This window comes from Eutrigla gurnardus (genome assembly GCF_963514095.1).
Source record: "Eutrigla gurnardus genome assembly, chromosome: 14".
NCBI lineage: Eukaryota > Metazoa > Chordata > Actinopteri > Perciformes > Triglidae > Eutrigla > Eutrigla gurnardus.
The window spans coordinates 26,097,061-26,122,926 of NC_139937.1; the positions used below are offsets into that span (position 1 = coordinate 26,097,061).

Consider the following 25,866-nt stretch of genomic DNA (forward strand, 5'->3'; position numbering starts at 1 on the left):
TGACTGATTGTAGTTCTGGCAGTGTGCTGCATGACTACAGTGTGTAAACTCACATTTAGCTGCATCATGTTTTATTTGGAAGTGTTTATATGACAGAGCAGGTCCACACAGGTCAGTGCGCTGGTATCTGCGGGTCTTGACGCTACTTGACAGCCAAGTCGTGTTCACATGTGCCGCGTTGAACTCCGCCAAACATGTCTTTGTTTCTTTTCTGTCGCCACACAACATATTTCCACAGCCCAGATGTCTGATGGTACCAAGCGGTTCTGTCTAGACCGAGCAGAAAGCTGAGCAGAAAGCTGAGCAGAGCGCTCAGGTAGGTAGCAGATGTTGTATCACAGGTTAATCTGAGCAGACCACAGTTGACCACAGTCTCCTCACCGCTCTGAGCGGGCTGGAAACTGCTTCTCCTGCAGGGTGGGTTAAAGCAGAACCAGCTATCGGGCCGTCTGGACAGCAGTTTACTAACCATGTGTGATTAAACATATGAGACTGACGACAAGAACACATTTCAACAGATTTATTAACGTTAGCAGTGTATTGAACAGGCATCGGGACAGTCACCTACTGTCTCATTCGCTAGTCCTGCTAGGAGAGTCCTGACAGCGGCAGCTCACCGACGGGCTGGCGAACGGTTATAATGTTACAGCGGACCGTAATGTTTCCAAACACACCGACACATGAACGTGATAAAGACAAGAAGCGATCAAATGTTTATTTCCTGGATAGTCAACAAGGGGTCCTCAGAAGGACACGCCTCCCAAACATCTGCCTAGTATAAAGAATATCACCAGTTAATTCAGCCACCAGTTAATCTCGAACACCGGTACGATGCTATCCTGACAGCCCCCCCCCCTCCCCGGTCCGTTACTGCCACTTCCCAGCGGCTGGCTAGCGAGCTAACTTGGCTAACTAGCAGGGTTTTCACTTTTCACGGCGTCGCGTTGAGCAACCGGTAGCTTTCGCCGTGGCAGTGAAACCCCCACGGTGACCCGTGTGTGACCCGCTTGTGTGCCCCCCCGGGGGGGACGCCGAAGACCCCCGGCTACCGGACCGAAGACCCCCGGTCCGGTCTGCGGGAGAAGAGGAGCTAACAGTCGGCCGTTCAGCGCGGCGGAGGCGGTGCGCTGCCGAAGGAGGCACCGGGTCGAACGGAGGAATAGTCCCGGACGTTTTTACTACGGCGATCCGGGGAGTGATCCGGACAGAGACCTCATGAATGGAAATCGGAACTACAGGTAAATGATTCCGTAACGTCTCTTTACTACGGTGTTGCTGAGTATTTTTAGAGGAACCAGGGGGAGTTTTTATTTATTTTTTTACCGGGGATGGCGTTAGCTAGCGGGATGAAACGCCGGGCTGATGGAGGCTGTTTCCGCGGTGCTTGACATCCCTGAAGCTTCAAGGTGTTTTTTTGACAACGTTGAAATCAGTGAATAACGCGTAATTAAACTCAATTAAACTGAAAAGTAAAATGTCTGAATCATCCCCGAAGCGACTGTGAGTCCCTGTGGGTGCTGATGTTAAGCCCGGTATCCCCCCAGCATTACCAGCAAGACTCCCACTCTACTGGGTCATTTCATGGTTTTAGTCATGATTGTGCAGAATGAAGGTGTCTAGACATTTTGACATTTTTGTTGGATACTCCAACCCCCCTGGATGCTTGGTCACCCACTGACCCCCGGCTCACCTCAACATATTAGTCTATCATTTCTCCCACAGCACACACAGACCTGAGGTTTCACCTGCTTCCTACCTCCCTATGCATTTAGCTCGCCGGGGCGGTGTTTTCCATCCAACATTGATGATCCTTGACTGTTTTGGAACAAATAAGATGTACATTTAAGCTGTGAGTTTAGCTTATACACACCAGCCTGAGTATAAAGCTACAAAATCCTGTTATTCGAAGATGTTCATCTACAGCACAGACCTCGTAAACCTTTTCATGTCGAGTTCAGGGGATTAAAAGAAATAAATCAAATGTCAACCTAGGCCAGTAAACTCTCTTCTGTCTCGGTCACAGTGGCAGTTAAACAGTTCAAACCGCCTGGCTTTGTCTCGGCTGTAACGGAAGCTTTCCACTTAAGTGACCCCAGAGTGAATGCCAGGTACTCTCGATCGGCCAGTGACATGTGATACAGAAGTTGGTTCTTAACCCTCCTCCTCCTCCTCTTCATCAAGAGGAGATCCCTCTCTGCTGCCGACTGTCTCATTAACGTCTCTCCTCTCAGTCGGGACGCGTCCCAATGTCGGGAACAAAAGGTGTTTTTCTCCGTAACCAAGCACCTGCAGTGAAGCCAAACGGACCATAACAGTTATGTGTCAGTTATTATTTTGGGGGGGGAGTAGTGTGAAGTAAGCTTATACTATAATCTGAACTGGTGTGTACTTTCACAGGCAAAATGACATGAAATGACACGAACCATGTTTGATGTCACTCTTCCAAGTGTGGAAAAGGATGTCCTCAACAAATGCTATGTTGTGTTATAACATATTATAGTATAACATGAGTTTAATCAAATATTTTCATTATACTCCTGTAGCTAGAGGATTCTAGTTTGATGGTTATTGCCATGATAACTTGAGTTACCTTTCAAGTTTCTTAATCGGCGTAAGACCAGACCTTGGGACTGTCCGTGAGTCTGTGGGTGTATTCCACAGCAGGCTGAAAGCACATTGAATGCAATTATACTATAAGCTATTAGCCAGTCTTACGTTAAATGTATTACGGAGTGTGGTGGTTGATGCTTTTACTTTAGAAGACATTAGTGCATTAATGCAGTCGGACACAGGCATGTTTACTGTATAATTTTGCGGCTTGTCCACGTGTGCCCTCAGTGCCTTGATATTGTGTGCGTTGATGTCGGTTCACAATCGCATCTCACTAACCCACCACAGGCCAACCAGTGAGTCAAATGCCTTGGTGAATGATTAAAGGGGACCCTCCATCAATCAGTCATTAGCGTGAGAAACTCAGGAACTCCCAGTCTTCTCCCCGGTAGTTCTCCCAGCAGCAGCCGTGTGGCATCGAAGGCTCTGGAGAGATTAGCAGGGGATATAACGAGTGCAAGGCTTTCCAGCCTTCAGCAAATCAGATCCATTTTCATGTGCTAACCCCACGGTATGCCCACTTGATATGAATGTGTTGTTACACATTCATATTCCAACATCAGAACTGGTCAGACAGACTGTCACTGGAGGCTTCATAGTGAAACATAACCATAAAAAGACAGATCAGTATTTTCTTGCATATAGGCATGGTTGTTCACCCCCCCACCTCCTTCTTTCTCACACTACCATGATTCCCGCTCTTTTTTTGATTCACAGAGTTGCCCCCCCACCCTTGGTTACTGCCTCTATCTCCCTTTCTTGTGCCTGGGTGGGAACTCCCTGTCATGCTCCTTGTAGGCTGGTTCTCTGTGGGTTTTGTGCAGACAGTGGGGTGGACTTTGAGGGGAGGGCTTGGCACTTGATTTGCAGTCTGTCCCCATATTACTCACTTCATTCAAGCAGCCCGCTGACAATAGAAACCCCCCCGTCCTCAACCCGAGGCTTAGCATAACCGCTGGCATAATTGTTGTAGGTTTCTATGGAGAATTCAGTTTGCTGTTGCTCTTAAGGCTCGTTGTTCTAAAGAGCAATTTACCCGTCGCCTTAATTGTACTGAAGAAAATGAAATACGCTATCTTTTAACCTGTCTTAGACTTCTTTTTAAATGAATGTGTTAGCTGTCATTGATACTGAAATATTTATTATTATTAGTGTTTCCGGACTGTTTCTTGGGCTGGTAAAGTAACAGGTTGACCACTTTTACTTTCTGCAAAAAATGACTTGACAGTAAATACATATAGTTTAGATAATCAAGCATCGATTTTTAATTTACATTTTGTGATCCAACATAATGCCAGCACCAGAACTTAACTTGGGCATGTGCTGCTTGACATTGAACGTCCACTGATGCATCATCATTCTGGCTTTTTGTACTTAATGAGCAAGCAGCAGCCTCCGTGGCTGAAGGACGAAGCCCACACGGAACAGGATGGCTCCAAAAGCAAGTCAATCTCAAGGGACACCCATGTTAAAACTACACAGCAGACATAACTACACACTAAAACATGTGTTGGGGCTACTCTGGCTCAGACGGTGGCACAACTAGTACAAGTGGGCTTGGTCCACGAAGGGAAAAGCCCAGGGATGGGTGAGTTAGTGGGAGGTGAGGGGGATGCAGAGGAGTGGATGGCTGGATGTTGTTTTATGTGTCATCGAGATTAGAAGCCAGAACAGCCACACCACGCTCCTTTTCCACCTCCTCCTCCTGTTTTTGGGGGGAACGGCAAGAAGGGGCTCTTTTTAGGGGGAGGTTATGGACAGGAAGAGAGGGACTTTGAAGGGGAAGTGTGTTTTCTTGTGGGGCAGACAGAAGTCTGTCTGTTTGTCCCTGGTGGAGAGAAAGATTCCAAATATCTCATTATTCCAAACACTTGGACTGAAATGCTTCTGACTGTTTGTAATTAGACATTCAGCCCTGTTTTTACTCCGGTGTTTGGGAGAACCACATCCACAGGGAAACCTTTGAGAAGCTTGTGATTGTCTGCTTTTCATCAGTCTGCCAAAACAAGTGTAATGAGCGGGATACTTGATTTTATCATTACCACCACATTATAAGATGGAGAAGTCCTGTTTGTGACTCCTCCAATCAGATTGTAGACCCTTTTGTATGTTCATTTTATAAACAGTAGATAGAAGCTTTGAAATATCAACCGGACCATCGAAATGAACCATTTTTGTGCCAATGTCCTGGGGAAAAATGGAAAATAAGGGGCATTGTGCCTGGAAAGACGTGCCGATGCTCATTTTCAGTGTTATGAGTTTGACAAATTTAACATTTAACGCCTCCACTATATATCAGGGTGGTGACTGCAGTGCCAGGAGCAGATCCTCGCCGCTAATTTCCAGTTCTAGCTAATTGTTGACATGACAGTTGCAATAATGTGAGTATTTCCTCGTGTTAGTTTTAATGAATCCATTAGACTGCATATCAACTCCCAGAGTGACAGAGCAGTCATCCCCAACAACCCGTGGGCCGGTCGTACTCTGTTCCACTCATGCCACACTGTGAGGACAGAAGGCTCTATTTAACCTGCCTGAGTAGATCTTTGTCTGTGTGTGTATATATATATGTATATATATATATATGCACATCCATCCATCTATCCATTCACCTCTCTGTCATGTACTCTCCTTCGCTGGCTTCCTGCTCACACACATGCGCTCTATCACTCAGCTTCGGGGGGATTTTGAACATTTCCTGCATGTTGTTGTGATTGACCAGGCCCTCGTCAGCCCGTCAACATGTGGCTGCTTGCCTGTGATTACCTGTGTTTACCTGAGAGTGGCATGGACCGCCAGATGAAACACTCTTTGACGTTGATGAGGAGAACCAGTAGGGAGGAGTCTGTGTGTGACGTGCGTCACGCTTTCCTCGCCAGCTATCCGTCCTTCTTCGACGTCCGAGTGTGCGTTTCTACGTCCTGCTCGCTGTGACTAGACGCCATTGTGCCGCTGAGCACTCGCCCTGTTCCTACACAACAGCTGTATTGTGTGTGTGTGTGGGGGGGCCTGAGCACTCGTTAGCAGCGTGGACGTTTGTGTACTGGAGGGGGGGTGGCTGACGGGGTCGCAGGCTCTGGACGGCAGCCGAGCTTCTCACTATGCAGTTTGTCTGGCTCTCGGCCCGCTGTGTGCAGTGTGTTGTGTTGCAAAGCTGCAGAGTGGAAAGAGTTCACATTGCTGAGATGTTTCTGCCAAATATTCATATGCTAAGAAAGGCATCGCAGTAATTGGGGTGTTTACATAATATGTATTTGATTTCTTTATTCCATGCCTCACTTACTGAATGGTAGAGTTCAGCTTTGTTCACAACTCTTGTGCTTGCCAAATACAAAGAAACCACTAACACAATCTATTTAATGTCGTCTCTGCATACCTTATATTATCAAGTGAATTTTGATGCATTTGTGCCTGATATGACGAATGGATAATGGAGAAGACAACCAGGCATAGTTACTGTTAAATAAACCATCATACCAGAGATGTACTTTGATTCATTTGATTAATTCAGAATTAATAATAATAATTAATCTTATACTAAACATTAATAATCTGCCAGACAACGGCACAGAAAGAACATGTCTAACCTTAATTAGTATGTTTTAGTGGTTTAAACTGTGCACCTCGTCTGTCACAGCTTGACAAGCATGAAGTCAAGCTGTGTTTTCAGCAACAACAACAAAAATTGGCAAAAATGGGAGCATATTGGGCATGCTGTCGGCCAGCGGGGAGGTGGGTTATCTGCAGGACTCGTAGGAGTGGGTTGAGCTGTTTCTATGGATGTTTTGATATTGTCTGCCATGTAACCATGTTACTATTGGAGTACAGTGTATGTGATATAAATTCAAGCTGTTCTCTGAAAGAGGAAACTACCAGCAGATAACAGCCATCTTTCAAGCACACAGGGGTTAAGCATATTAATACATGATATTAGTTGGCATATCTCTGTTAATTTAAGATTATTGGCACTACTAAATATCTTCTTTACTTGAAAGAAGTATAATTTGTATATACAGTATATATCCCAGGATGCTATTGCATACCTCCATTAAACAACAGCATGCCAGCCAGGTTATAGAATGAATGGCTGACTGCACAATAAAGGGCACCAAGGAAGGACACTCATGCTACTCTTTCAGCAGTAGGCCCAAGGCTGGAGAGGCAGTTTCCATCCACACCATGATTTTATGCAATTTTACTGCAATACACTCATGGTCTAAGTTCTATTCATGGAGAATAAGGGTTTGCCCTCCTTTCTCATCTCTGGCCCTCTGCATGTAGAGGCTCAGGAAATGATAAATATGCTGATAGAAGAGAGTAGATTTAATCCTCTCCCTGTCTGTTTGTTAAATGATGTCCTTCCTGTAATTATCTGAAAGTGTACGCACACACGGTGTGGCATTTTTCAACTCGACTCACTGTGCAAAGAGTCAATAAGCCTTTGGTGTGTCTGTGCAGATCTGTGGTTGAGTTTTCTCATCCACACCTGTAACACGTCACCATCTGAGCACCTGAGGTCATCGTATCCCCTGAGGTCTGCTCGTGTATTCTGTGTTTAGTCTTGCAGAATTCGGATGTGCCCGGTAACTTGTGTAATTATCTTTATTTTGTGTCAGGGCCTCCAACGCACTGAACAAGCCCAGAGAATGCCCGTTTGGACCGTCGAGGACAAAAAGCATTGATTATACGCTCAACATAACATAATAAACATAAAAACATAATTACTACACGAGTTGCCTTTGAATCCCTTAGATTGCTGGTGGCGGTAGGTAACTGTCGGGCCTCCTTAAATCTGTGGAAGCTCTGCTCTCGTCCCTCCTGCCTGTGGACAAGCATGTCTATTACGTCTGTTTGTAAAGGGAGACAGAGACTTTCCCAGAAGGGCAGATAAGAGGGGGGTAACCCATGTGTTGACTTGCTGCATGACCAGGACCAGAACACGTCTGTGTGACCAGCCTGGCAGGTGAGTGTCACCTGAGGTCGCTCGCCGCGAGCCGTCACCTCTGCTGCACCGTGAGTCTGTGGTTATCCTAAGCACACGAGATTTAAACGCTGTGTGCTATGATATTTACTGCTAACAAGTGGCTAAATGAGACTATAAAACGTTGCGTAGTCTGCCTTTACAATCTTTTTGCGCATGTTCTCACTCATGGGACGTTGGTGTTGTTTGTATACAGCCCAATGTTAACATTTTTAACGATTGCATTCACACTTCAAAAATCACAAAAAAAACTGATTGGAAATAATCTTGCTCAACAAAATAAACTTCTGTTTGCCACAGAATTTATTTTCTGCAATATTCTAAAATTATTTTTTTGACGGGGGAGACAGTGCGATGCTTTATTTCAGGGTTGGCCTGCTGAAATATGTCCGGGAAATATAATTCTATTATATTTTTCATTCTGTTCTATAATTCAATCAGTGTGTCTGCAATAGTGAAGCTAAAACAAATCTGTAATCCTCTGTGTTTTCATTCTGAAACCAAACCAACTGGCTGCGTGCATTTGTGTGTGTGGAATACCAAACCTTAAATGTGAGTGGTGGGTTTTTTGTTTACTTTTTGTAAGTTTGATACGTTTTTTGCTACCGTAGTACATCCAGAAACCAGAATGTAGACTCAAGGATGCTCCGACTTCTCCGCCCGCGGTGGCTCTGTGACTCATGCTGAACGGAAGCTCGTTCTGAGAGGCAGATGGAAGCTGGAAAACACCAACCCTGCCCTCTCTCTCGTCCTGCCACTCCCTGCTACCCTCCTCCTACTGCCAACTTCACCACGACCACCAAAAACATGCTCTCACTAACGGAGGACCCTTGAAGTCTGAGCTCAGGGGGACAGAAAATGGGCAGCACACAGTCTGTGGTAGACAAGTTTATTATTTAGAGTGTGCGTGTGTGTGTGTGTGTGTGTGTGTGTGCAATGAGGCCGACCTCACAAAGTTCCACTGAGGGCCCCATTGGAATTAGCATTACAAAAGTTTGTGTGCACTTAGTTTAGTGTGAGAGGGACAGCCGTGGCAGGAATTCCAGACTTTCCTCTCTTTTCCCCGTTTAATCCCAGCAGGCGATTTCAAACATGAGGCCTTCACCCTCCGTCAACCCCGTTAGCCTCCAAGTCGCGAGCCCACCAGAGGAGAGAACGGAGGGAAAAAAGAGAGCTGGGCAGAAAGTCCACGCTTCCAGAGTCTGACTGTAAACAAACAGAGGGTTTCTGTTCAGTTGTGGAGACGTTTCTATGAACTTCCCCCTCAGCCGGGCCCACAACCCCAACATCACCCACACATGTGAGCCTATGACTCAAAGCGGTGATGAATCACACTCAGCCATGACTCTCATTTATCGTTGACACATTTGGGGCAGGTTTTTAGTCGGAAGGAGATGGTTGAGTAAAACTGTGGGGGGGAAGGCTGTGAGAGTTGGAAGGGGTCACATATAAAGTAACTTTTGTCAGGCAAATGGATGAGTCACATCTGGGTTTTTGTGTTAAGATGGCGATTGCATAACCATGGCAAAACTTAGGATATCATTGTTTTGGCACGTCGGCAAACCATTTTGTTATGCGTGATGTGGAAAGCAAGCCTCAGCAGACCCAAAAATAGATGAAGTTGAACAGAACTTACTGTCTCTGCATCAAAGTGACTCATGTGTAAGACATCTTGTGAACTTGAGTGTATGTGTGTGCATGCACAGTAATACACTTTTACTTGCACAAATGTGAGAGCTGAGAAACCCAGCGAGTGGATTATCAAACAGATTTCTGTTGTGAGTAGCACTGTTTGTAGTCATTAATATGCTCTATTGTAGCGCTCTTCTTCTGCATTCATTCTGACTGCAGCTCCTCAAGTGGTAAAAACACAATATTAGCGCTTACAGCATCTGGACTGTGTCATTTTAGAGGGCCACTGTTTTACTGCCACCACAGTGAAATCACATACTTTCAGTGGGAATCCTTTTGACGTCTGAAGTCACATTATTCAGCCCTTGTTTTTTGTTTTTTTTTAATCTGCCATTATCATTCATAATGATGGCTGCAGTTGACCTTTATGACCGAGTCAGACCAACACTAAGTGTACTTTTCCTTTGCTGTCCTCTCAGGAGCCGTTGGGGCCCAGTCCCTGTTCGCCATGCCTCGGCGGCCTGGCTATGGCACGATGGGGAAGCCCATCAAGCTGCTGGCCAACTGCTTCCAGGTGGAGATCCCCAAGATGGATGTCTACCTCTACGAGGTGGACATCAAGCCTGACAAGTGCCCCCGGCGCGTCAACAGGTAGGCTGATCCCTCTGATTAGTATCTGTGAAGCTTCTCCTCCACCTCCACAGATGTGTTTACATTCATAAACAACTGCATTTAACTGATCTCCGATATAGTGCATGATGTAGTGAGTGAATAAACGGGTTTTTGCCAAAAGAAAAATGCCTGTTGACACTTGATATTGTTTGTGGTGAATCTGTGACCTTTGACCCAGAGGTGGTCTCACTAGTGATTTATTTGATAGTTGATGATTTCACAATTTAAGCACTCTTTATGAAGTCTTGTCATGTCAGCATCCTATGACCCAGACAGAGTATAACGTGTGTGTGTGTGTGTGTGTGTGTTGCAGGGAGGTGGTTGACTCAATGGTGCAGCACTTTAAGGTGACGATCTTTGGGGATCGCAGGCCGGTCTACGATGGAAAGAGGAGCCTGTACACCGCCAACCCCCTGCCTGTGGCACCCGCAGGGGTGAGCTGGGAAAACAGACTCAGACATAACAGCACACGAACACGTCTCTGCAGCACCAGCTGAATGTAAACCACGTGTGATGTCCGGTGTACAGACACACCATTATCTGAACCAGAACACACCTGTATATCACACAACACAAAACCCAAATACACATAAGACCACGAAACACACGCTCACTAAATGCACTCCGCCTTGATCTGAAGTCTGGTCCTGTTTCTTCCTCCCCGCCTCTCAGGTGGACCTGGATGTCACTCTCCCGGGTGAGGGAGGGAAAGATCGCCCCTTCAAAGTGTCCATCAAGTTCGTGTCTCTGGTGAGCTGGCACATGCTCCACGAGGTGCTAACGGGCCGCAGCATGCCCGAGCCCCTGGAGCTGGACAAGCCCATCAGCACCAACCCTGTGCACGCGGTGGACGTGGTGCTGCGACACCTGCCCTCCATGAAGTGAGCTGCTGCTGATGTATACTACTTCACTATTTCAATGACCGCTAGAGGCCTTCATTTATTGCTATTCTTATATAATTGGGAGACAATGTTAAAGGATCTTGAAAAGCCTCTTCCTTGATTCCCTCCTTCATTTTTAAGTAAAAAGAAAGAGAACACATAAATGTGAAAGATGAGCCCACCACTCATATTTACTACTCCATATTTGCTTTGTCATAATGGCACTGATATCAGCGCTCTGATCCCAACGGAAATCAAACACGGCTTTCACGATGCGCCGTACTTGACCTCGTACCACTCGATATCACTTTCCTCAGCCTCGGCAAGAGCTCAGTCCACCACAATATCACTCGTGCTCTTTAATGAAAATCTCTTTCAAAGCATTATTAAAAAGTGGTCATATATCCACACCTTTTTATTTAACCCACGAGGGTCCCATTATTGCACTGCGATGACATTGTGACACGTTGTCAGTCCAGGATTCACCAAGAAAAATGTCACCCCCATGTACAAGTATGAATGTGTCTCCTGGGCAGAGTGATGGAAGAGGTGGTCCAGGTCGGTGTCACCACCTCTCATTTCACGGATGGAGCTTCAGGCCTTATTGAAGAGCAGCTGACGTGACACCGTTTAAACAAATATTGACCTCCATTCACAACTGAGGGTGTTTGAATTAATGTTACATTTCCTGTGTCCTTTCATCCGCCCTCTCCTACTTGCCCCATGTTCTCCTCATTTTCATCTTGTCATGTTTTTCACAACCTTTGATTGTCTTAACCTCCTCATAACCTCTTCCTCTCCATCCAGGTACACTCCGGTGGGTCGATCCTTCTTCTCGGCTCCTGAGGGCTACGACCATCCCCTGGGAGGCGGGAGGGAAGTTTGGTTTGGTTTCCATCAGTCCGTGCGTCCTGCCATGTGGAAGATGATGCTGAACATTGATGGTGAGAACCACATTCATTTTGCTTTATTCAGGGCTTCAACATCGCACACAGAAATGCTACAAAATACTAACTAGAAAGCTGCTTTTATTGCCTACTGCCTCAGACACAGTAAGAACTGTGTGTTCTAATGTAGCTGTTCACATTAAAAATGGTGAAATACGGACATAAGATTCACAATATCTCTTTGTAATGGAATCCTTGTTAAAAAAAAGATGTCTTCTCTTGTACAGTCTCACACATGGTTTTTCTGCCCCCCTTCCACAGCTGTGGAAATGAGATTTTAATAATTAAACGGATAGATTTAACCGACGTGGAGCCTCTATGATGCAGGCTATTTTTAGAGATTTGTACAGCATCGATGGAGGAATTGAATTGCTGTATTTAACATAAATTGAATGTGAAAATATCACACTCGTTAGAAAGCTATTCAAAGGCCTGGAGACAGAAGTGGGAACCCATGGTTTTATCCTGGATGCAAACGACTCCTTTTCATATTTATTTTTCCATCACTTTGGGAGATTCTCCTCAGCTTCAGCTTTAGATGGTGATAGCATTGCTCCTTCCCGGACATCACACATCATTTTGTTTTTTTGACTGATTTGTCAGAACAGAGCCAGTCCTGCTGGCTGAGAGACGGTCTCGGGGAAATTAACAGAAAAGTCCAAGATGTAGTTTGGTAATTGCCTCTAGCACTGGCCTATTTTCAGAAGAAAAGAATCAGTTTGACGGCCTCGCTACAATTTCAATTTGTCATTTTATTTGTGGAAAATAAGTGCAGAACGGGTGAAGGAGAACATGCTTTGCCATATACAGACTGCAGGAGGTCGTTGGAGACCAAGCCTGCTAGTCGAGAGAGAACGTGTGAGACGGACTTGGTGGTTGGATGGGAACTGACTGGTCGGTTGCTGTGGAGATGGAGGGCGGCATGTGCGTGCGTGCGTGCGTGCGTGCGTGCGTGCGTGCGCGTGTGTGTGTGTGTGTGTGTGTGTGTGTGTGTGTGTGTGTGTGTGTGTGTGTGTGTGTGTGTGTGTGTGTGTGTGTGTGTGCGCGCGTGTGCGTGCGCGTGTGCGTGCGCGTGCACGTGCGCGTGCGCGTGCGCGTGCGCGTGCGTGTGCGTGTGTTAGTGTGTGTGCGTGTGCGTGTGCGTGCGTGTGGTGGGTGTTGCCTGGGTCAGGAGGGTCGCTGTCTGTAGCATTTCCTTGAGACAGCTTTTGTTGTGCTCCAAGTCTTTGAAACCTCTGTCTCTATTTAAATCTTTCCCTCTCTGCCCTCTGATTATCTCTTTGTCCCGTTTTCCCGCCCTCTCATCCTTCGAAATGATTGGCCGGCTCCAGTCTCTTGTCTGCTCTCCAGCAACAAACTAGTTCAAGTGTTTGCAAAGCATTTGTTATCTTCTGTATAGCGAGGCGAACTATTAAGCCCATTTGAATACATTTTGCATGAACAAACACTGCTTCCCACGCTTGCTATCATGGCTGATCAAAAGCAGCAATGATTGTAATTACAAAGAAATGAGACCTTTCAATTTCACATTTGCAAGTATGACTCAAACACTTCCAAACACATGGGAATGAAATGACACTGCGTGGAGAGGGCAATACAGGGTGATGTCACTTTGTGTTGGTGGTGAAAGGATGCAAAACCAGAGGTGTAAGAGAGACGATGCAGTCGTCCGCCTCACGGAAATGCCTTCGCAACGCTTTCATCCAACTACGCTGTCAGAGAGATATTTCTTACATCACGAAATACAGAGCCAGCTTCCTCAACACCACACCCACTTCAGCTCTCATTTGACAGAATTCTTTTCATCTTGCGTGATGTTTTCTCCCCTAGTTTTACATTTTCACCATGATGTTGCATGTCTTGCTCTGCCGTCGTCTATATTTACATTTCTCAGTGCCTCTTTGCATCTATTAAGAGAAAGTACTGTATCAGAAGTTCTCCACACAGACTTGCATGACGTGCTCTTCTCGTGTTCAATGAGTGTTCCTGCTACTTTTCTTTAGCACGGTGGGCTGAATGCACAAACATTATGAGATAAGCCTCCATAAGAGCTCAAATCCCTTCAAATCCCTGTGTTACATTGAACTTGGTATTCATGCATGGCCTTTGTTACTTGAAGCTGTGTGTCAGTTTGTTTGTGAACATTTCAATGCAGATACGGATTTGAATTTTTGGGTCTCGAAGGAGTTCTAAACTGTTACTGCATTTGTTAGGAGAGCTTTTAATTTCCCCTCACAATCTGAATCTTGCACAATTCCAAACAAAGTGCCCGTTAAGTTTTACATTTCTGTTCAGACACAAAACATGTATATCATCTGATTTAAACTGTGATGCCACTGCAGCCAATGAGTTCACACGGATGTGTTTATGATCAAGTTGTAGTCATTCAGTGTTGTATTATCACATTATATGTTAGCCTTCAATGACTCTTGTCCTGGCTTCTTCTTGCAGTGTCTGCCACCGCCTTCTACAAGGCTCAGCCAGTCATCCAGTTCATGTGTGAAGTGCTGGACATCCACAACATAGACGAGCAGCCTCGCCCGCTCACGGACTCACACCGGGTCAAATTCACCAAAGAAATCAAAGGTGAGGACATGGGGATGCAAGAAGTGTGTGAGAAAGACTGAAATCCCGTGTGTGTGTGTGTGTGTGTGTGTGTGTGTGTGTGTGAGAGCGTGTGTGAGAGCGTGTGTGAGAGCGTGTGTGAGAGCGTGTGTGTGTGAGCGTGTGTGGGAGGAGGGAAGCAGTTTGAACATGGCAAACCCCCGTCACAGACACGTTCTTCCAACAGGTTTCTGTTCTTCCCCAGGTTTGAAGGTGGAGGTGACACACTGTGGAACCATGCGGAGGAAGTACCGCGTCTGCAATGTGACCCGGCGGCCTGCCAGCCATCAAACGTGAGTCAGACTCCATCCTGGGCGGGGCGGCGTGGAAGTGATGGGGGGGGCTGTGATCACCAATTCACCACAAGGCAAACCAGATAATAACTGACTCATCTTACAACCATGTGGGCAATATTAGTCATTCAACGGTGGATACGCCATAGTAAAGTATAGTCATCGGCCCATCATGTGGTTTTTACTACTTTTCTATGATACATCAACTACATACATCGCCTATGTAAATTATACTGAATGACATTTAAATAGTCACGGTAAGGTTTAACAGTATATAGTTATAGACTTTAATATTGTTGTTAGTTTGTGCTATAGCTATATTATGAATGGTAGTCAACCTATATTCAGTTGCTAGGTTTAATAGGCACATCCAGTTAAAACAAATGCAGTATAATACAACAGTAGCAATGAAGCCTAGCCTAAAGAAGGTTATTAGGTTTAGTTTAGTTCAACAATAATCTAACACTATAACCTTTGTGAAGGCAGGTTTTATTACAGGGTGCATTAGTTTTAACAAACTGGCAACTTCAGGTGTTAATACGTTTGTTGTCGGTTGTCTGCCGTCTAAAAAGGGGCTGTTGTGTACAAAGAATTCCTCCCTGTATTGTCCTTCCCCCCATGATTATGGGATAGTCCGTTTCTGCTCTGCTGTCACTGATATAAATATGGTAGCTGGCTGAAATATGTTCCTACGCCATGAGCTACAAATCATATTCTCTTGTTCCAATCATAGTGGTTTTGTCCCCAATCTGACTCCACGATGTCTCTGCCACACAGCCAACACTTAAAAGTACATTAAAGCTCGTAAAACATATCTAGCTGGACAATTTAATACCTTTCTTGGATTTATAGCAAAACAATGGCCATCACTGCTTTCCTAACGTGGTATTAAAATATCGCTTCATCAGATATGGACATCCTAATGCTACTGTAAAATCAATGCCCTTCAGTCGCCCTCAGTAGGTCTAGATATGACACTAGATGCTCTTTTCTCTGCAGGTTCCCTCTACAGCTGGAGAACGGTCAGACTGTAGAGCGCACAGTAGCCCAGTACTTCAGGGAGAAGTACAACCTGCAGCTGAAGTACCCACACCTGCCCTGCCTACAAGTGGGGCAGGAGCAGAAGCACACCTACCTGCCTCTGGAGGTGAGGGAGTGTATGGACGAGAGGCAGAGCAGCGTGGCTAAATCATAACTAAAACGCTTCAACGTGTGTATTCACTTCCTTCCAGGTGTGTAACATTGTAGCTGGTCAACGGTGCATCAAGAAGCTGACAGATAATCAGACCTCCACTATGATCAAAGCCACCGCCCGCTCTGCACCCGACAGGCAGGAGGAGATCAGCAGGCTGGTGAGTCCGGATCTCCTCTCTCACTCCAGAGACCTGGCATAAATAAATCACGTGTAAATCATTTTCCCACTGGACTGTGTCTAGCAGGCAGGATGTTGTGTTGTAGGGATGTAGTACAATGAACCGTCCTCCCAGTGGTTAGGTTTGGGGTTACACCATGCATGGTTGAAGTTAAAACCATTCTTGGGCTCCACCTTGAAGGAGGACGGTGTGGACACAGCCAACGACAGATCGCTGCCTGGCTGGCTGCCACGTTGCTAAGCTCGTCAAGGCTTGGTTGCCATGCTTCTCATTTTGATATCAAATTGCTTGTTTTGTAATCACCTGTCCCAGATTCTCATTTTATCACGTTAACGGAGGCACGACTGCATGCTTGCCAGTTGCATTTGGCAATTACAAGGCCGAGCTACCTACGGTCAACAAAATACCGGAGTGGTAATGGCTTTAATGTGCACGAGGCTGTTGCAGCGTCTGCAGCGTGTTGTTTATGGAAAGATTAACGGGCTGGACGCTGCCTCTGGCCTCCATCAGATTAGCAACGCACATTTAGTATCTGCTGTTACCTTATTAAACCGCGTCTCCCTATCTCTTCTCTGGGGAACAGCATGACTGGGTTTGCTTCCAGGAAATCATTGCAGACAGCACTGTGGTGGTGTTTTCATTTAGATGCACAGGAGCTTGAACCTGGTTGGGCGCTGTCAGAGTTACATAATGAATTCGATAATACATTTGGATGGCTGATCATGTGCCACCGGACATTTTGTGGCAAGTCACCAATTTACCGTTTCCTTTTTCCTCTCCACCAACATCTAATACAATTATGAAAATAATAAAAATGCTAACGGCAGAATCAGAAAAGCCTCATTAGAGTTATGAGCATAGGCTCAACAATACCGTCACAAGCACTTGGCACAGAAGATGCTTTGGAGACATCACATCTTGTGAAGTACTGAACGATTGCCCCACTTTGGATTTGTTTATCAGAGGAATCAGAACTGTGTCACAATAAGCTATTTGTGTCCTGTTGTGCAACATACAAGCAATAATTGTCTACACTGGCAATTCATAACAAGCCTGTTCTAAATGTAGGGGAATAGGTCGCCTTTTGGGATTTCTCTTATTTGCCTTCTGGCCGAGTGTTTTGCTGAGAAGTTCAACCTAATCTAATAATGTTAGGTGAATATTCGGTTCTCCTTCTCACACACATGGTTATGATGTATAACCTTCCAGTACCGCAGGTCTTTAACTGTCATCCGCTGACCCACGTTCTGCTCCCCCTCCATGCAGGTGCGCAGTGCCAACTACGAGGCGGACCCTTTCGTGCAGGAATTCCAGTTCAAGGTGCGCGACGAGATGGCCCACGTGACGGGGCGAGTGCTACCCGCCCCCATGCTGCAATACGGCGGCAGGGTGAGCACAGAGCACTTTATGGTACCCTTCCTTTAAATCACGCCCATTCTCTCCGTTTGTCTGACACGCTCCCCCTCCCTGCTTCATCCCACTGTCTCTCAGGGGAACTAACTCACCGGCTTCTGTCTGTTCTTCATGGTGGCTGGTCTTTTGGGATTTCTTTCTTCTTGTGGCTGAGTCTCAGTAGTGCAACGTTTGAGTCGACCTTAAAAAGAAAAGGCAATCCCTTATGAATTTGATGCATTTTTGGAGAGGGACAAACAGGATAGGAATGTTTTTATATATATATGCTAATCCTGATTGGGTAGCTTCTAAAGCAAACAGCATAGCCTAATAAGTACATTTTCCTTGGGAAGTTCAAGGAAGTGAATGAATAAAGAAGCAACGTACGGAGACTGAGCCACAGTGTTCATTAACATCTGTCTCTGAGGACACATTTACAGTACTGTAATACATGTGGATGTGTGTATTAGTGAGGACTATGACACAACGTTGTACACTAAATAGCACACACTGCTAATATCACACTGGCTTTGCAATGAAATTCAACTTGACATTTATTTCATTTGAAAGTTAAACGTTTCGACTCATCTTGTTTTGCTCGTGCATGCTCCTGACATGTTCTGTTTTTGTGCATTTCCACATGAAAATGAGTGTTAATACATTTTGGTATGGATGAAAAGTGTGTGTGTGTGTGTGTGTGTGTGTTGCGTGGGTTTTTTCCGTGTGCCAGTGAGTGGACGCTTGTCTTCCTGCCTGTTCCAGTGTAAGTCTGTATGGACTGTATGAATGTGAGTGTTTGCCCTCATAATCACGAGTACATGTGGTGAGACTGCCATGTTGTTTCAGAACCGCACGGTGGCCACGCCCAGCCACGGCGTGTGGGACATGAGGGGGAAGCAGTTCCACACCGGCGTGGAGATCAAGATGTGGGCCATCGCCTGCTTCGCCACACAGAGGCAGTGTCGCGAAGAAATACTCAAGTAGGCGCATTTGTCACTGTACTTATGGCGATATACTTCCAACAAAGTTAGTTATTCTAAGTCGCTTTGGATAAAAGCGTCTGCTAAATGTCCTAAATGTAAGAACCTGTACAGATTTCACAAGTCCCTTTCTTTCAGTGAGTGTGCAGTGCTGATGCTCACTTAAGTATACTGATGAACATTATAAAGACTTATCTGGTATCCCTTTCTCATTAATCTGTATAAATAATACATAAAAATCACAAATACAGTTCTCACAGAGACTGAGACATGTAGTAGGGTTACTGTGGCACATGGGTAGTGCGAGTTGACCTCCAATCAGAAGGTCACCGGTTTGAACCCTGCTGTATAAAGGCCATTTAGTCCCTGACCAGATGTTCAAACATACAAAGTGCCAACATTTCTACTTAAGACAACCGAGCAATGTCAAACCTCATTGCTTTATCATTTCCAACAAGTGTTTCTACTTGTTATTTATTTTCCCCAAGCAAACGGGCACAAGCTTGCAGCTTTGATCGTAGTTGACGTCCCCATTCTTTTGAATCTCCACCCTGACCTCCCGCTCCGTCCGTGTGTAGGGGTTTCACTGACCAGCTGCGTAAGATCTCCAAGGATGCTGGGATGCCCATCCAGGGTCAGCCATGTTTCTGTAAATACGCCCAGGGAGCGGACAGCGTGGAGCCCATGTTCAGACACCTGAAGAACACCTACTCCGGACTGCAGCTCATCATCGTCATCCTGCCGGGAAAGACTCCCGTCTACGGTTAGAAAACTTCTTCAAATGAATACCATATTGGAGCCCCATGTGTGTGCTTTGTGCTATTCTGGGACCGGCTGCTTGTGCAATATTCTCAAATAATTGAAAGAAACCACACTCTTTAAAAACAGTGTATTTTCAATCTTGGGATATTTTTCTCAGGCTCCTACGTTGTCTTATATCTTTTTATAAACGGATCATAATGAAAAAAAATGTATCTAATAAGATTGACTTTTTCTGATGCTCATTTCTGTCCCCGCCCATAGCCGAGGTAAAGCGCGTGGGCGACACCCTGTTGGGCATGGCCACGCAGTGCGTCCAGGTGAAGAACGTGGTGAAGACGTCGCCTCAGACCCTCTCCAACCTCTGCCTCAAGATCAACGTGAAGCTGGGAGGCATCAACAACATCCTGGTGCCTCACCAACGGTGAGCTTTTGTGAGATTAGACTTCTGCCAGACGTCTCTGCTGTCCAGACGAGACCTGGGACTGCAATGTTTCCATAGATACATCACTGTTTAACCATACGGGAAAAGGTTATTTTATATTTATGCAGGATTTATGGAAGTGGCTTCTGCAATAATCCCATAACAAATGAGTTTGTTTGACATTCGTACAGACAAACATGGCACCATGTGAGGAAACGGTCTATATATGGTCTTGTTAACTCAGTCTAATTAATGACTTTACTGTGTTCTCCCAATCAATAGCCCATCAGTGTTTCAGCAGCCAGTTATCTTCTTGGGAGCAGATGTTACACACCCACCTGCTGGAGATGGGAAGAAGCCTTCCATTGCAGCAGTGAGTTGTAGCTTTACTTATTGGTCTATTAGTTAAATGTATGAACTCATGATTGTTTGCCCGGTTTCTAACATTCACCCATCCCTCCTTCTCTCTTGCAGGTGGTCGGCAGCATGGACGCCCACCCCAGCAGGTACTGTGCCACTGTGCGGGTCCAGAGGCCCAGGCAGGAGGTCATCCAGGACCTGGCCTCCATGGTGCGGGAGTTGCTCATCCAGTTCTACAAGTCAACCCGCTACAAACCCACCAGGATCATTTTCTACAGGGATGGAGTTTCAGAAGGCCAGTTCAGACAGGTCAGCTTCCACCAACGAGTTTTGATCCGTTTAACAGGATTTAACTTAGACCCCCATGGCTCGGTCTTGGTAGTTCACTTAAAATTTACAAGCATATTCCAAATATTCTTCTTTAATCACACATGATTTAATGAGCAACAGTATTACAATGGATGCTTTCAAAGGGCCCTTCATTTAAACTATAAAGTTAATTTTATGATTGGTTTCACAGTAGGCCTGTAGAAAAACACAGCTAATGATCCATGGAAGACCCCATGAAACTAAAATGATACACATCAATAAGACATATTAGTATACCGTAGTTCTTCTCCTTCCCCCAGGTGCTGTATTACGAGCTGCTGGCCATCCGTGAGGCCTGTATCAGCCTGGAGAAGGACTACCAGCCCGGCATCACCTACATCGTTGTGCAGAAACGCCACCACACACGCCTCTTCTGTGCCGACCGCAACGAGAGAGTGCGTCCTCCACACTCACACACAACACAGTCGCACACTCACACTCTCTTTCAGGACGACAGTGATGTTACCCATGGAAGTCAGCACAGTGTTATGTGTTTTTATGCTCTGTACGAGCACGTTAAGTACTGGAAATGGGTCTGCTTAATTACCTTTTGTTGTCAATTGGTCTGTTCACCCTCCTAACCTGTGTAATTACATTCGATTAAAGCATTAGGGCCCAGTGCAGCCGGAGAGCTCTGGAGTGGCACTCAAGGCCCCAGAGTAAGACCGGGCTGGTAACAGCCGTATTTACAGTGCAGAGCATTAGGCTCTCTAGGGAACGAGGCTTTTAATTGGTTGATCGGGAAACATTTGGTAAATCTTTGCCCGGCTCGATCCATCAACTAGTTCTTTTTATTCCAATGATAAAGAATATTCACTTCCTCACATCAGTGCTTTAAAAGCTTTCTCTGTTCCTCTTTTTATGTCATCTTCCATTTTCTGGTGGAGGTGTTTTTGTTTTCATGGTGAAACATGGAATAAAAAATGAAATGCATTAGTTGGGTCAAACTGACCTTATTGTTGCTCTCCAGGTTGGACGTAGTGGAAACATTCCCGCTGGTACGACTGTGGACACGGACATCACGCATCCCTACGAGTTTGACTTTTACCTCTGCAGTCACGCTGGAATACAGGTCAGACCAGCCTCCTGTCTCCGTTCCAGCCCTTTTCAGCACTATTTCATCATCTCCATCACCGCATGCTTTTTGCAGAGCTACGCATTCTGGCAAACAGTCAACAGGATTCAGGAATAAAATAGCAAAAAGAGGAAATACCCCTCATCTTTTTTTCTTTCTTTCCTGTAATAATTTGTCAGTTCCTGATGATCTAACTTATTACCACAAAGTGGTGAATCCAAAGTCTTACTTCCAGCTTGTTCTTTTTTTAACTTCCTCCCTTTTATTAAAAGACTGAAGATTATTAGAATGAGGTTCTGCTCCTGTCTTTTACTCCACACAAATCACCATTGTGCTCGTGATATTCTTCGTTTGAATTACATATTTGTTCAGATATTCCAAATGAGGCCTATTCAGTGGGACATGGTGCTACCATTTGGTTTTTAGGAGCATTCTTTGGACATGTACACGCTCACATTTTCCAATTTCCATGATCAGGATATCATTAGTACTTAATCATTAGTGACTTGAAAAAGCTGTCTCGCTCGCTCTCGTCGTGATAGAGAAGTGAAAATATGCACCTGATTTAAAGAAATATAGTCCCATCTGTGATGCAATAAAAACATAAGTTTCTCAACAAAATATGAAGTGGTACCAGTCTGTTTACACGGTATTTTAAGAGTTTTACGTGTTAATTTTGGTTATTATCTGGAAATATCCTGAATGTTATTTTGGTCCGGATGATCGTGACATGAAATTAAAGTTATTTAATGGGCCATACATGGGCCTTTTACATAAACCAGAGTTTGCACGGCTGAATGTTAACTGGAATATTGGTATTCATCTTCATTTTAATATTCCGTGAATGTAAATGTCATATTGTATGTTAAATGTGCGTCTCCTCTCTTCAGGGTACCAGCCGGCCCTCCCACTACCACGTACTGTGGGACGACAACTGTTTCACGGCTGACGAGTTCCAGCTTCTAACCTACCAGTTGTGCCACACCTACGTGCGCTGCACCCGCTCCGTCTCCATCCCGGCGCCAGCCTACTACGCCCACCTGGTGGCCTTCCGAGCCCGCTACCACCTGGTGGATAAAGAGCATGACAGGTGAGAACGGAGAGAGGATCTTCTGCTTGGTTTTACTCTGAACTGTGAGAAGTGTTTAGATAGCGGCTGTCTCATATTACTTGCTGTATTATTATTAACCGTCTCCTCCTCCTCCTCGGCAGCGCTGAGGGCAGCCATGTGTCCGGTCAGAGTAACGGCCGGGACCCCCAGGCGCTGGCCAAAGCTGTTCAGATCCACCACGACACCCTGAGGACCATGTACTTCGCCTGAGCTCCACCGACCCTCCCCAACCATCGCCGACCTTCACACACACATGAACACACAACCATGCACACCCGGCTTGCCAGTCAAGGAGTCCTCACATGGGCAAGTCCCGCCCCCCCACCCCTGCACACGCCTAGTCAATCGGGACCTGACACTGTGCAGAGGAAAGCCTGGAGGAGGGGGGAGGGGAGGGGGGGAGGCAACCCCACACTGGACTGAGGATGCAAACGCTGCTTTAAAAACAAACAAGAGAGAAACTCGCACTATTATGCAATATTACCAGCCAACTCGTTTATTTCCACCCCTATCAGCCCCCGTGTTTTCCATCTCCTATCTGTCATTTTACTGGAGCCCAGTGGCTGTCTTTACCTTTCCTTTCCCTCGGCACAGTCCACTAATCTGCTCCCTTGCTATCTGCAGTACCTCAAGTCACTTTGAGCAGCAGCACTTTTCCGTTCTGTTGACTTGCCCCAGCGTTTCAGACGAAGAACGGTCCGACTCGGGAGCATCTGCTGGTGTTTGATTTTTAATGTTGGGAGGTCCTCTCCGTTTTTACCCTTTCCCCTCTTGTTTCCTCCTTTCTGTCTCTTCACTAGTGTGGAATCACAAGCTCCTTGTATGGAGCAACATGTTCTTTTGAGCACACTGCCACCTGTTGGCGACGAGGTATAAATGCCCCTTTAAAGTCACAACAACAAGTTGTTGTCTTCTAAGGTTTCAGATCAGTTTTATCTTTCAGCTGTCACATTTAAACGGGCAGTTTGTTTGGCTGATATATCACTGCAGCCATCTATGGATTTTATTTAAAGTATTACACTGTTATTTCATTCTGGTTGTTATTTTTCTTCTACATTATGTGACATTTTTTTAATCATTTGAATCATGTGAGCTTATGTTTTTAATCTTAGTAGTCGTCATGCATTCATTTCCCTCAGTGCTTTATCTCATTTCCCTCTCCTGAGTACGAGACGGTGGTAAACGGAGATCACGTCGATGCTTTCCTCGAGTGCAATAATCAGTTGAACGAAGGGAATCTGATTTTAGGGGGACTTAAATGATTCAGAAGTTAGGGTTACACATTTCTTTTCAAAGTGAGTTTCCTCCAGAGGAGAAGCAAAGTGCCGCTCGTCCGGCACTTTCACGTATTGCTCCTCTGAGATCATTGATCGGCATGTTTTATGAATTTGCCCCTTGATGTTGGGCAAAAATGGTGCAACTGCAGCTTTGGTGGTTTTCATGTTATTACTTGAATTGAAGGATTTCGTGAGCCTCTGTGGTTTGAAAATACTTTACCATCAACTGGCATCAGAAATCGTGGTAGTTTGCTCATGAGGCTGATTTTCTTCATTCCTAAGAAACAAAGGCAGCAAAGTGGAGCGTAAAGGCCAAAAAGGAGTTGTATTTAAGTGCCTGGTGGAAGTTACAAGTGTTAAATGGTCAAAAGCTGCAGAACTCGTTAGTGGGATCCTATTTCCGTGGGTTAAATAATCAAAAAAGCATATTCCAACAGAAAGGACAGCATGAGATGGTTCAAAGCTAGAAACTTTCACCGATGCCTCTTATCCTCCTGACTTTTCTAGACCTCTCATTCAAATCATCCCAAGATCAATATGTTGATTGTGTTTGTCTGTACTGCCGGCTTTGCTTCGGAGCAGTCGTCTCTTTGCTTCATCTTCACCAGACGTGATCCGGTTACATTGAGTTTGCACCTAAACGGCCGAGGCCAACAAGTCCAGGACTGGGTTTGATTCCGGTCCGTGTAACCGGCTCAAACGTTGTGACTTGCAGAGGAGTTAAGTTGGTTGGTGATGGATGTTTGCATCAGAAGTACAGCTGACTTGATCGTCGTCATGACAACGGCTCCTCTGTGCAGCTGAAGGGGCGTTTTTAAAGTTATCTGCACTAAAAGAAGCTCAGTTTGGGGACTGAACACAGGCGTGGTGCTACTCTGTCTGGATTAGAAGCTGAACCTCTATGTGAGACTCTGGGTGAGCAGGTGGGGAGGGAAGTAGAAGAAAAAAACTTAACCTCAGCCACTTAAGGACAGGTGAAGGTCCCACTGCTCTGGTCTGAAGGAGATCCTGAAGGAGAACCTGTAAACGGTACAATGGAGAGGTTCTAACGTGGGCTCCTGCTTTCAGGGGCCGGTGGGTTTGAGCCTTCACGATTTCACTAGTGTCTGAAAAGCCTTTTTAAAAAGCCAGATCAAAAGTATATTTGTACATTTAAATTATGTAATGCACACCACTTATTTTTGCTAACAGAAAAAAAGTAGTAATTATTAATCTTAGTAATGGGTGTATCATGATAAGTAACTGTTAAAGGTATAATAACAAAGTTTTCTTATTGCAATAGACTGTTGACTTGTTCCTGTGTCGCCGTACGACGCGTCGTTGTGTGTGAACAGTGGTGGTTTGTTGAAACTAGTGACATGTGTTTGGACTGTCATACTGTTATTCATAGGGATGTGGACTCAAAGCGCCTCGAGGCCAATGCTTATCTCTCTCCTTTTTTAATCTTTGTTGTGAAACGCCCGTACAGCGAGGTTTGTTGTCGAGGAGAGAATCTCAGCATGTCGTATGAAGACGTGGCATCGCCATGGTGACGACAGATGGTAGAATAGAAGAACCATGATGTAATGAATGTTCTTTTGTTGTTTTTCTTCAACTGGTGCTGATGCCTGAAAGAATCTGGGCAAGTGGTTTTAGAAAGCGTTGGTCCATGTCGGGGCGTGTGATGGTAGAATGTCGTAAAGAAGGGGGGATAGTTGTCCTCCATTACATAGCATTGAAGCCTGGGGGGGGGGGGGGGGGTCTCCTTCTCCGAGCCGCTTCACAAACACAAAGAGTCGCCTCCCGGTGAATCTGCGGCGTGACAAAGCCTGTAATCTTATTGTTGCTGCTTTGCTGCCGAACATTTACTCCCCTGTGCCAGAGGACGACATTCCACAGCTGTACAATCCCATCAGATCCCCCGGGAGGTCTAGACTAGACCTGGAGGACCGTGGTGGGGTCTGGTCAGTGAGACATAGTGTTAATAGTGTGTGTGTGTGTGTGTGAGATCTGGACGGGAAACGAAGGTTATGTTGGAAGTTGAAAACGTCTCGGAGGTTAATTGCGTGAATGAGAATCCATTTATAACTTTCTTATCTCTGCTGTCGGCCGGCCGGGTGGGTGGGGGTGGGGTGGCTGTGGGGGTG

General features: G+C 45.6%; 1 protein-coding gene across 4 annotated transcripts; it reads left to right on the forward strand.

Moving 5' to 3' along the window:
• Positions 1-823: 823 nt before the first annotated feature.
• ago3a (argonaute RISC catalytic component 3a) lies at positions 824-25,854 on the forward strand. 4 transcript variants are annotated; one of them, XM_084026774.1, is made up of 19 exons: positions 824-1,238; positions 9,703-9,874; positions 10,209-10,329; positions 10,568-10,776; positions 11,584-11,720; positions 14,175-14,309; positions 14,515-14,620; positions 15,620-15,767; positions 15,853-15,972; positions 17,260-17,403; positions 18,232-18,365; positions 18,944-19,128; positions 19,389-19,548; positions 19,831-19,921; positions 20,023-20,217; positions 20,538-20,672; positions 21,248-21,349; positions 22,243-22,442; positions 22,565-25,854. In XM_084026774.1, the coding sequence occupies exons 1-19, from the start codon at positions 1,220-1,222 to the stop codon at positions 22,671-22,673; spliced, it is 2,622 nt and encodes an 873-aa protein (XP_083882900.1). In that variant the 5' UTR covers positions 824-1,219; the 3' UTR covers positions 22,674-25,854. The 4 variants fall into 4 exon arrangements, with proteins under 4 accessions (XP_083882900.1, XP_083882902.1, XP_083882901.1 ...); XM_084026776.1 differs by having other exon boundaries at positions 17,260-17,382; XM_084026775.1 differs by having other exon boundaries at positions 14,533-14,620.
• Positions 25,855-25,866: the final 12 nt, after the last annotated feature.

Coding starts and splice junctions, on each gene's coding strand:
- ago3a (XM_084026774.1), top strand. Junction 10,777..11,583: donor CGACACCTGCCCTCCATGAA/GTGAGCTGCTGC, acceptor CTCTCCATCCAG/GTACACTCCGGTGGGTCGAT. Junction 14,310..14,514: donor ATTCACCAAAGAAATCAAAG/GTGAGGACATGG, acceptor TTCTTCCAACAG/GTTTCTGTTCTTCCCCAGGT.